This window comes from Siphateles boraxobius, unplaced genomic scaffold, assembly GCF_051911475.1.
Source record: "Siphateles boraxobius isolate OS27281-9 unplaced genomic scaffold, OSU_SipBor_1 84, whole genome shotgun sequence".
NCBI classification, from domain to species: Eukaryota; Metazoa; Chordata; class Actinopteri; order Cypriniformes; family Leuciscidae; genus Siphateles; species Siphateles boraxobius.
In genome coordinates this window covers 80,614-93,380 of record NW_027509213.1, presented here as the reverse complement: position 1 = coordinate 93,380, position 12,767 = coordinate 80,614, and the positions used below count along the sequence as shown (strand labels likewise).

The following is a 12,767-nucleotide window of genomic DNA, read 5'->3' as shown; positions in this document are numbered from 1 at the left end:
TAGTACTAATTTGTAAATTTAAGCTATTTTGACCACTTGGAAACGTCACGTGTTGTTGGGAAACCCAGTCTCACAATACCGTAAAAGCAATAAACAGCAGATAGATGGCGCTGTTTGAATGTATACAATAATCAATTATTTACAGTGCATTTCAAATTCGCCCTAAACCCATTAAATCTTTATTTTATATGATTCAACATTGTGGAGTGATTGTAAGATTGGTTACTTTTATCAATAACAACATTGCGTACATCTCCCATATTAAACATTAATCCAAGTCATCATGACAAGAACAGCATTCCTGTTATACTTGTTTGAACGCTATGAGGAAGTCACTTACGGGGAAAAACAAAACTCCGCCTTAAAAAAACCCCCAGCAGAGTCATACCATCTTTATTCTTGACTGAGACTCACATAGACGTGCCATAAAAGGTGAGTTTGAGTTAATAGTGTGTTTCTTAAGATAATGAACAATAATATAATGAACTTAAAAACAAAAAGACAATACATGCAATATTAATGAACAAACTGTGAATGGTTAAACAGCCTGCAGCACCACAACTTCCTTTATGAAAACCAAGCAGTTGGATTTTTGATGTCTATGCTCTGTATCCTCCAAACCTGATATATTGAATTTATGTAGCCTACATACTAAAATGATGACCAGTAATTATTTGTTGTCCTTATTGTTTCATGCAGTAAACAAACAGGAGGATCAGCCATTGTTACCTGTGGAAAGTATGTCTCTGACAGTGTCTCAGGGTGAGGGTTTGACGGTCATCACCGTCTCCTCAAACCCAAAGAGCAAATGGCCCGTACTGTGTCAGATTCTGGCTTATCTGTGCTGCAGTCCAGTGTGTTTCGTATCTCAGAATATGAAAGGAAAGCTGACGAACATCCACACAGCTCTTGGGGTGAGTCAGACACTTACAGTAATTGCAAAATACCCTTTTTTGATTTTCAGGCCAATGGCCTTGCCATTTTAGGCTACTGTGGATAGATTTATTTAAACACTATGGCTCAGTTTCACAGACAGGGCTTAGATTAAGCCAGGATTAAGCCTTTGTTCAATTGTGGCATTTAAAGGGATACTCCACCAGTTTTTCTTATTAAACTATGTTATTCCCTTAACTAAGACGAGTTGATGCATACCTCTCTCGTCTCAGTGCGTGCACTATATCGCTCTGTATTGCCGCAAAACTATGTTAGCACTTAGCTTAGCCCATGCATTAAATATGGGCCAAGCAGAGAAGCGACCAAACACTTCCACGTTTTCCCTATGTAAACACAGTTACTCGAGTAGTGTAACTTGACCTGGGCTGGTGACACAAAATAAACCGTTGCGCTTTTCTAAGCGTTTAAAATTGATGACTATATTGTATGGCGGAATACCATAACAAGTGCTTTTGAGCACTTCGACTTGGCGCAATAATATCTTCACTCGTGAAAAGTCCTCTTACCGGCTCCCGCTTCCTCTCCCTCTGACATTTCCGTCAATACAACGAGAGGAAGCGGGAGCCGGTAAGAGGACTTTTCACGAGTGAAGATATTATTGCGCCAAGTCGAAGTGCTCAAAAGCACTTGTTATGGTATTCCGCCATACAATATAGTCATCAATTTTAAACGCTTAGAAAAGCGCAACGGTTTATTTTGTGTCACCAGCCCAGGTCAAGTTACACTACTCGAGTAACTGTGTTTACATAGGGAAAACGTGGAAGTGTTTGGTCGCTTCTCTGCTTGGCCCATATTTAATGCATGGGCTAAGCTAAGTGCTAACATAGTTTTGCGGCAATACAGAGCGATATAGTGCATGCACTGAGACGAGAGAGGTATGTATCAACTCTTCTTAATTAAGGGAATAACATAGTTTAATAAGAAAAACTGGTGGAGTATCCCTTTAAGTAGCTTTTAAACACATCCCTTAGAAGAAGAAAAAAAACATTGGCGTGCATCATGAGAAAAAACAATGGCACTAATACTGTATATTTTAAGATTTGTCAGTGCAGTTTGCTTTGAGTTAAGACAGGTCAAACATGCATTGTAGTCTGGGACTAGACTCAAGCCTTGCCTGTGAAATCGGGGGTAGGAAAGATACCTAAGATTTAAGATGCTTAAAAATGTTTTACAGCATTTCACAATTTGTTTGGTCAGTTGGTCTTGTCAGTACAATGTATTAGAAACATTTTAAAAACATGCAGTTTTTGAATTATTTAAAATTTTTAGTGCCAAGCTACAACTTTTAGAAAAGTTACATTCTAGCTACAAATATATTTATGCAAGCTAATTAAATTCATTCAAACAATATAGCCTACAAAATTTTGGAATTGTCGTGAAGTAATTCGCCTGTCCATAGCGAAAGCAAAAATTTGATTGGTTGGCTTACAATGTCATTGTGACAACTATGTTCTTATTTTAAGATTCTTGATAGCTGGTGGCTTAAAAAATATTGTTATATTGTTCCATAGATTGTGCAGATCATTGTTGGTGTCCTTAATATTGTGGTGGGGATCATGTTTATATGCCTTGGCTTATACTGGAGCATGTATATAATGGCCATGGGACCCTTTTGGCTCGGCAGTATGGTAAGACTTGGGTCTCATATTGTATCATTCTTTTGATTTATCCAAAATCTAAAGCAAATTAGAAAGAAAGAGAAAATGCACTGATGTTTTTGTTTGCTTTTGTCTATTAGTTCTTTGTAGCTGGAATCGTGTGTATTCTTGCAGCTAAGTTTCCCTCTTCTTGTCTGGTAAGTTTCTATCAAAGGAATCTGTGTTTTTGACATTTCCACTTTTGCAAGTTTATATTATATTATCTGTCTACCTATCTATCTATCGATCTATCTATCTATCTATCTATCTATCTATCTATCTATCTATCTATCTATCTATCTATCTATCTATCTATCTATCTATATCTATATATATATATTGTTTGTGTTTTACAGCTGGTCATCGGAATGATTCTGAATGTAGTTTGTGCTGCACTGGCTATCACAGGTGCTGCACTGTATTCAGTGGACCTTGCCACTGGTCATAATGGATACTACTACTACGATACTTGTCAAGAACGCTACAATTCTTATTCAGGCTATGATAGTTATGATCGTTACCTAACGCCTTCCCCTGAAGAGAGAAGTAAAACAGAGGCCTGTCTGTACTACAAGAATCTCATTAAGGTAATGATTCTTTAGATGGTGGTAAGACAAGCTAGTTTTCCAAAAACACAAAAAGAAATTTCTTGGTCACTTCTTTCCATGTAATGCCAAGCTCCAAAATGAAAAAAATGCACCATAATAGAGGTTCATAAATGATGCACTATATTCCAGGTCTTCTGAATAGGGATTTAAATTTCTTACAGGCTTTATGGATGATTTTCATTTTAATAAGTTGACACTAAAAAGTCACTTTCAAGGAAAGTCTGTTTACTCGGCAGCCATTTTTGCAATGTCTCCAGGCAACTATAGAGTGCAAAAACAAAGCCTGTCCACTTTTTCAACGCCACTGGTTCCAGAAGTATTTTTTACCATTAATTTCTCCCATTGATTTTTAAAAAGTCTTTGTTAAAGAGCTATAAAGCCATGAACCAAGTCAAACAGCTACGAGGTGAATCATAACATTATAAAAACTTTGATTTAAAGTAAAAAAGGCAGACAAAGGTACAAGACTGTTTTTAACATCTTTAATGAGGAAAAGAATTACAATTCTTAGAAGCATTGTGAACAGTATAATCAGATTAAAAAAAACGATGTAGAAAATATAAAACTATTCACTTAAGATTATATAAATAAAAATGATATATTTTAAGTTTATTGCAAAATATGCAGATATATACAAATATTTAAGTATTTTTAGAGTGTAGGGAGACTGACTCGGTTTAGTCATTCGCAGTGCTTTATGGGAGTAGGCGGAGCTAAAGAGCTATTTTGGAGTGTTTCGTCTGTTTCAACTCTCTGATTGGCCATCAAAGGTAATGTAGTTCTCTTACGAGAGTATCTCTCATACTGCGTAATATCTTACGCTATGGGGGAAAACCTCTTTTCCACGAGAGATTGAAGCCAAAAATTATCCGTAATTTTGAATTAATGTAAAACGCTGTGCGGAAGCATGCAGACATAGGCAAGACGGCTCGCGCGCCTATTGTTTGCCCTGCGGCAACAGCAGCAGCCTATCGAGAGAGGCCCTGCGTGACGTGATACCCAATAGGGACCCATTTCATCACGTCCCGCCAGAATAGGCGTCGCCTTGGCCTATAAATACGCTCGACAGGGTGATACAAACTGATTTTCATCTCTTCAGCGAAGCACTACTGCATCGCTGGATCCGGAGTGAGAAGCCGCGCCGTCTGATAGTAAGCCTTCAGCGGGACATGCCTTCGAGTCTGAAGTCGCTGGCCTTCACCTCGCCGCCTTCAGCCGCCGTACCTGCTACGCTTTCCAGCGTCAATATCCTTTTACTCTGCCGAGAGTGTGTGTTCACCGTTGTGACTCACACTCTCTCTCTCTTTATCTAAAAGAGCAGCGTCTTTTTAAAGATGCTTCATTCCTGTGGCTCGTGCCGAGCCGCACTCAGCGACGGGGACCGCCATTTCATCTGCGTTTCCCACCTGGGTAAGGATCATGCACCTCTCGCGCTCGCTGAGCGAGCTATTGCCATGGTGACTCTGAGGACTCGCCTGGCATTTTTTCTCCGAGTCTGCACTCCCGCCCGCTGTAGTGCCGCGCCGTAAAGCGCCGTACTCAGCGGGTCCCCGAGCCTTCTCCAGCCCGTGAAAGCTCGCCGGTTCGCCCGCCAGCTTCACCAGCTTCAATCGAGTCGCTCACTGACGGACAACGGCCGCCGCGCGCCGCCGCCTCCGCCATTATGACGACGAGATAGCTGCATCTGTAGAGAAGGCCAGCTGCTCTATCCTGGCGTCGGACAGTGAGGATGGGGCGAGCTCTGTGGACCTCCCCCCTTCTGCCCACGAGTCGTCAGGGAAACGGGCCAGCATCAAAACCGCGGCTAGCTTTCTTTACGTTATAAGAAAGCTACCCCGCCCCCCGTGGGCGTGCGTCACTGGCGAAATGAGGAAAGAGTGTGTTTTAGTCCCGCCGAGGCCGGACCAATCTCCATTTCTCAAACATTTCTTAGCTCCTCTTAGTTTGAGCGGCTGAAAATGTCAATATTGCAGCAGTGAGCCTGTTGTATAACACGCACGCCTGCAAACAAATGCCGACAGACACAGAACTGTGATGGCGCTCTCTTATCTGCTCGACGCCCCCCGTGGGCGTGCGTCACCGGCGAAATGAGGAAAGAATGTGTTTTAGTCCCGCCGAGGCCGGACCAATCTCCATTTCTCAAACATTTCTCAGCTCCTCTTAGTTTGTGCGGCTGAAAATGTCAATATTGCAGCAATGAGCCTGTTGTATAACACGCACGCCTGCAAACAAACGCCGACACACACAAAACTGTGATGACGGTCTTTTATCCGCTCGTTCAGTTCCAAAAAAATGCGACTGTTCCAGTGTATTTTGCAGTAAAGAAGCCGGTACCACGGCCCGCTTGCCTGCACACATATGCCGTTTCCACGGCGACCCAGAAAAATCATATAAGCAGTGTATGTTCTGGTATTCCAGGCACAGCCGATGGTGTTATGAGTGTAATAAAAATGCCCACAGCCCATTGTTCATTTCTACACACAAACACAGCCCGCCACAGTGCAGGGCTCGCACAAATCAGATCGACTCATGTCAATTGTGCATTAAATGTAGTGAATGTGCCCACAACCCAGTGCCCACAAACAATACACACTGCATGTGCCACGTTTTCTGTAAAAGAAACCAACATACAGACAGTCAGCTAAGGCCCACAGTGTTTAAGTCTCGCCGCGGCCAGACTCCACCGAAACTTCTCGCTCGTTCAGTTCCAAACAATGTGACTGTTCCAGTGTATTTTGCAGTAAACAAGCGGGTACCACAGCCCGCTTGCCTGCACACAAACGCCATTTTTACGGCGACTCAGATAAATCCCAAAAAGAGCGTATTTTCTGGAATTCCGGCCACGGCCGATGGTGTTATGAGTGTTGTAAGAATGCCCAGGTCTCAGTGCCCATTCCAACACACAGACACAGCCCACCACAGTTAAGGGCTAGCATAAATAAAATCGACTCATGTCGATTGTGCAAAAAAAAAAAGAAATTTTTTTTTTAGTGAAGGTGCCCACGACACAGTGCCCACAAACACTACACAATGTGTGTCCCACGGTTTCTTTAAAAACGAAACCAACACACATTCAGTCAGCACAAGCCGACGGTGTTCTCAGTGCAGTGAGTGTGCCCGCTGTCCCGCGCCCACATTCCCTCACAGACACGCTCAACCCCACGGGGGTTTGTCCCGCTCGCTCTCTCTCCACAATCGGTCATAGAGAAATCGAGCACGACAAGGCTGCCCGCCGTGATCGGCGCGCCCCCCGCCTCGCACACTGTAAACACAGTGTTTATGTCTCAGCACACCGAAGCTCTGCGGCCGCCGCTATGCCGCGGCCAGAGCCCGGATTTCATTCTACCTCTAGCTATTCACGCAGATGCGTGGGCAAAGCTTCCCAGGGTATCAGAATGGGTGTTGAACACTATAAAAAGAGGCTATTCGCTGCAGTTCGCTCGACGTCTCCGCCGTTACATGGCGTAAGTCGAAACCACGGTAAACAACGAAGAATCTCATCTACTTCGAGCCGAAATAGTGAAACTACTGAGCAAAGGGAACATAGAACCTTTATCTCAGAGCGAATGGGGGCTATACAGCAGATATTTTCTGGTAAAGAAAAAAGACGGGGGTCTCAGACCCATTCTAGATCTACGGCACCTGAACAGAGCGCTTGTGAAGCGCCAGTTCAGAATGCTGACAACCAGGAAAATCCTCGCGCAATTTCGCCAGGGAGACTGGTTTATGTCAATAGATCTGAAAGATGCCTATTTTCAAATACAAATAGCGTCACGTCACAGGCAATTCTTGAGATTCGCCTTCGAGGGCCAGGCATATTAATACACAGTCCTGCCGTTCGGCCTGTCCCTGGCACCCCGTACATTTACGAAGTGCATGGACGCGGCTCTCGCACCCCTGAGACTTCAGGGCATGCGAGTCTTGAACTACTTGAACGATTGGCTGATTCTAGCTCGATCACACTCAGAGCTCATAGAACACAGAACCACATTACTCGAGCATCTCGAGAATCTGGGTCTCACAGTCAATTGAGCGATTAGTTCGCTGTTTCCCAGCCAGAAAATGTATTTTCTGGGAACAGTGCTGGACTTGCTGTCTATGACAGCACGTCCGTCGCCGGAGCGCGGACTGGACATTCAGCGCTCCGCGAAATCCTTCCGCTGCGGCTCTATAGTCCCCTCAAAAGGTTTCAGAAAATGCTGGGCCACATGGCCTCAGCATCTTCGGTACTTCGGCTGGGCCTGCTTCCCATGCGCCCACTGCAGCTATGGCTGAAAGCGCGAGTTCCAACCCGGGCATGGACCTCTGGTCTGTTTCGCCTCAAGGTCGACATGGAATGCGTTTCGGCTCTGGAACCTTGAAAAATAGCCGACTGGTATCAGTCAGGCGTGAGTTTGGGGACTGCCTCGAGTGTAAAGGTGGTGTCCACGGACGCCTCCATCTCGGGATGGGGAGCGCTGCTCGAGGGCAGACCGTTCTTTGGCCAGTGGTCAGAACGTGAGAAGCTTCTACACATAAACTGTCTAGAATTGTTGGCAGTCAACAACGCGCTACGGCGCTTTTGTCCCCAGTTAAAAGGCCACCAAGTCTTGGTCCGGTCGGACAACATGTCAGTGGTGGCATACATAAATCGCCAGGGCGGCGTCAGACACAGTCTGTCCAGAAACAATGTCCCAGCAGGGGAGTGGTCGCTGCATCCGTAGACGATCCGACTAATGTGGGACACATTCGGCAGAGCGCAAGTGGCCTGTTCGCGTCCCAAGAGAACGCTCACTGTCCGAACTTTTCTCAAGAGCAGGGATGCGCTGGCCCACGTATGGCCCCGCTGCCCCCTCTATGCTTTCCCCCCCGTCTCGCTCCTGCCTCAAAAGTGCTGGAACGAATCAGGGAAAACGGATGCCCAGTGCTGCTCGTGGCTCCGCTCTGGACGAACCAGATTTGGTTCCCAGTCCTAATGCGGCTGACCAGCACTCCCCCGTGGCCTATACCGGTGAGGAGAGACCTCCTCTTTCAGGCAAAGGGCTCGATTTGGCATCCTCGCCCGGAATTATGGTCCCAACATGCATGGGCCATCAACGGGTACCCGCTAACCTCCCGGAGGGAGTGTTATACAGGATCACGCAGGCTAGAGCCCCGTCTACTAGACGGCTCTATTCCTCGAAATGGTCTGTGTTCTCTGCCTGGTGTCAAGCTCAGGGCTTTTCACCTGTAGACTGCGGGGTCACGGAAATGCTCTCCTTCCTTCAGGAGCTGTTGGATAAGGGCAGGACCCCATCCACGCTCAAAGTATACGTGGCGGCCATAGCGGCGTTTGCAAAACCGACGTCTGGCCAGTCACTGGGGAAAAACGACCTGGTCGTGCGATTCCTCAGGGGAGCTCGGAGGCTGAATCCTCCCAGACCCCCCTCAGTCCATGTGTGGGACCTTTCTACGGTTTTGGAAGCCATGAAAGGTGCCCCATTCGAGCCAATCCATTTGTCAGACATGAAACATCTGTCTTTCAAAACGGTGTTTCTTATGGCTCTCGCTTCAGTCAAGCGCATAGGGGACTTACAAGCGCTCTCTGTAAGCGCATCATGTATGGAGTTTGGGCCTAATGACTCAAAAGTCATACTCAAACCAAGGCACGGGTACGTGCCCAAATCCCTCAACACACCGTTCAGGGCCCAGGTTATTTTCCTGTGCGCCCTCCCGGTTCATGATGAGAAGGAGGATGCGAATCTCCTTTGCCCTGTCAGGGCACTGAGAGCTTATGTATCCCGCTCGTCTGTCTTCAGACAGACCGAGCAGCTCTATGTTTGTTCGGCGGACGCTCCAAGGGACTGGCCGCATCAAAACAGAGCCTATTCAGATGGATAGTCGATGCCATAGCGCTGGCTTACACTTCTAAGGGCCTGCAGTGTCCTTTGGGTGTCAGAGCGCACTCCACGAGAGGCGTGGCCTCGTTGTAGGCGTGGTCTAGTGGGATTTCCTTGCAGGATATCTGTATGGCGGCAGGCTGGGCCTCGCCGTCTACATTTATAAGGTTTTAAAACCTAGAGGTTCCCGCCTTGCAGGCCAAGCTGCGGTCGGTCTAGAATTCAGTACTACCTGCCTCGCTGCGCCGGCACAGAATGCTGAGTTTTGCTTGTGCATCCCTCACTGATCGATAGAACAGCTCCATGGGTGTTGAATAACCCGTACTTATACCCAGTTCAGGCTGAACACGTTCACCCTTTCTGCGTGAAACACTGTTAACATAACTAGCTCCTGTGGGATGCTATTTCATGGGGAATGATGCTTGTAGCCTCTCTTCTCCGACTCTCTGTGAGTCCACGGTGATTATGCACTATATGGGCCCCAGGCTACTGCCCTTGGGACTTTGGTGTCGGATCCCAGTATGCACGGCGTGTTGCATTGTGTTCCCCATAGCGTAAGATATTACGCAGTACGAGAGATAATCTTGTATGAGAAAGTACTTGGTTACTAACGTAACCTCGGTTCTCTCTAGAGAGGGAACGAGTGCTGCGTATCTTGCCGTGCATACAACAGCGCTGGTTCGCTTCAGTGATGAAAACCAGTTTGTATCAGCCTGTCGAGCGTATTTATAGGCCAAGGCCACGCCTATTCTGGCGGGACGTGACGAAATGGGTCCCATTGGGTATCACGTCACGCAGGGCCTCTCTCGATAGTCTGCTGCTGTTGCCGCAGGGCAGCCAATAGGCGCGCGAGCCGTCTTGCCTATGTCTGCATGCTGCCGCACAGTGTTTTACATTAATTCAAAATTAAGGATAATTTTTGGCTTCAATATCTCGTGGAAAAGAGGTTTCCCCCCATAGGGTAAGATATTACGCAGTACTCGTTCCTTCTCTAGAGAGAACCGAGGTTACGTTAGTAACTGAGTACGTTTTTCACCACGGATTCATCTGTTAAAAACGATTACTTTCAAAATAATTTGAAATATGTGGGATGACGGCCCCAACAGAAGCAAATACCATCGATTAACAACCTTGTAGCTCACAGTAGGGTTTATAAGTTAGCCTACCAGTCAAAATCAATTTCCCCATGGAGAAAAAATGAATGGAGTTTTTACTTTCTATTTCGGGAATCCAAGACCAAGTCCTATTTACATCAATCTACTGAAATTTCTAAAAACTACTCGCAACACTCACATTTAAAAAACATATTTTAAAAAAATCCAACATTAACTGTCCAACAAATGTTGTTTCTTGTGCTCAAATAGTGTTTTAAAAAGCTTATTTTTTCAGGCAAGACCAGTCAATGCACACGTGCAGTCCTAAGCGTGCGTCTCAGAACACTAGGTGCATCCCAATTCGCATACTTGTGCACTATTATATGCCGTTTTGTAGTATAAGAAGTGTATTCACGGAAAATTCCAAAAATGCACTTTAAATACCCGGATGATGCACTTAATTAACTGAAAAAACAAAGAGAGGAATGTTGGCATTAGCTACATAGCGGAGGGAGAGGGGCTAGGAAGTTCAACCTGCCACAGGATCTGCTGATTCAGTTCTACTCAGCCGTCATTGAGTCTGTCTTGTGCACTTCCATCACTGTCTGGTTTGGTTCAGCTACCAAATCAGACATCAGGAGACTACAACGGACAGTCCGGACTGCGGAGAGGATCATTGGTGCCCCCCTGCCAAACCTCCAGGACCTGTACTCTTCCAGAGTGAGGAAGAGAGCAGGTAAAATCATCACAGACTCCACTCACCCTGGACACCACCTGTTTGAACTGTTACCGTCAAGACGGAGACTCAGATCACTGGCCACAAGAACATCTCGGCACAGGAACAGTTTCTTCCCACAGGCCATTTCCCTCCTGAACAGTTAACACTCCTCCCAAGGCATATGCCTGTAAGTGCAATACTCCCACTGTTTAGTGCAATATCCTACAACTCAGGTGATACTCATATGTAGATTTATTTATTTATATTATTCAAAACACTGTAAATAGGTTCATAATCTGTAAATCTGAAAATGTCTATTCTGACTAAACCCAACTGTGATAGTTTTATTCTCATATATTTATATTTTTATTTTTTATTCTTATAATTTGTAGTATTATGTTTCATGTTGTATTTGTATTTGTATATGTCCACTGGAAGCCTCAATACCAAAACAAATTCCTTGTGTGTGCAAGCACACTTGGCAATAAAGCTCTTTCTGATTCTGATTCTGATCAGACTCTGATCCAATGCTGGTTGATGAAATAACCTTATAAAATTCATACATTTCACGGCTGAGAGCATGGTGCATGTACATAGTGTATAAGTGCAGTGTAAAGTGTGTCATTTGGGACAGTTGGCAATTGACTCCATGTTGCATGTTGCACTTTCTCCCTGTCTTTGTATATCTAAAATCATTATGTTTACCCACCTCTAGATGGGCTTCTTAGGACTAGATATCATGATGATAGTGTTGTCGGTCCTTCAGCTCTGTGTGAACATCAGTTTCTGTGTTTTAACTGGGAAAGCTTTGTGCGAGAAGGATGAAGATGCAAAGGTACTGTATCATCATCAACACTATCAGTCAAATCCACTGTGATCATGACGATTCTGAGAGCTGATCTGTGTGTTCATGTTTGTTTGTGGTTTTGCAGTCCGTGGAGGATCCAGAACTTCACAAGCCGCTCCTGGAGGACGCTGCTGTCGCTCCTGCATGTTAGAGAGAAAAGAATAACACACACATAATAAACAGTTATTCTTTTTTTTTGTAATGGAATGGAATGGCATTTCAATATTGTCTCAATATTGTAGTGAAATGATTGATGCCCTCCATCTGCAACACTGTACTCATTAAATTACATGTTTAATTAGACTTATTTTTTTCCCCTTTAAAAAGTTGATCTCTAAATATATAGATTAATGGGTGTTACCTTTTATTTCCATTTTCAATTTTGTTGTGATCTTTGGGGCTGTTCTTTTTTTTAAATAAATGATTGAAACACTTTGGCATAAACAATTTTTGTGTATTTATTACAACTTCCCTATATCTTTCACTTTGTATAACAATTAAAAAACCTATGTATTTATTTCACAGATGCTTTTATCTAAAGCAGTAGTTTGCAAATGTTCAGGCCAAGTACCACAAAAGTCCCTTTCAAGGATATCTAAAGTCTGTAGTACCTCCTTTAATCAAACCAAAGCAACAAAAGGACAACCCTTTGGCATAGAATTTAAAGGATAGTTCACCCAAAAAAGTATGTCATTATTTACCCACCCTCATGTAGTCAAAACTTTTTTTAAATATATATATAATTCTTTTGCCCAAGTCAACCCAATATAGAACGTTGTTTTGGACTCCACTAACATTGAATGGATAAAAACATTCTTCTAAATATCTTATCTTGACCTGAACATGAACCAGATTTTTATTCATATTTTGTTTATAATATTAACATGATTACCTAAAATTAACAGATTACCTTACAGTTAAACTAGTATACCCATTTATTTGTATGGAAAAGAAAAACATTGAGTAGATGCACCTTTTGTTTTTTTTTAAATGTAAAACTTGCGGAAGAAAACCACAATGTGGTTGTGTGGGTTTAAACACTGTTAACTAA

At 44.2% G+C, this 12,767-nt stretch overlaps 1 protein-coding gene across 1 annotated transcript; it reads left to right on the top strand.

Moving 5' to 3' along the window:
* Nucleotides 1-305: 305 nt before the first annotated feature.
* LOC143730906 (uncharacterized) lies at nucleotides 306-12,163 on the top strand. The gene is made up of 7 exons (XM_077221478.1): nucleotides 306-432; nucleotides 700-914; nucleotides 2,466-2,582; nucleotides 2,693-2,749; nucleotides 2,948-3,178; nucleotides 11,585-11,704; nucleotides 11,802-12,163. The coding sequence occupies exons 2-7, from the start codon at nucleotides 741-743 to the stop codon at nucleotides 11,865-11,867; spliced, it is 765 nt and encodes a 254-aa protein (XP_077077593.1). The 5' UTR covers nucleotides 306-432; nucleotides 700-740; the 3' UTR covers nucleotides 11,868-12,163.
* Nucleotides 12,164-12,767: the final 604 nt, after the last annotated feature.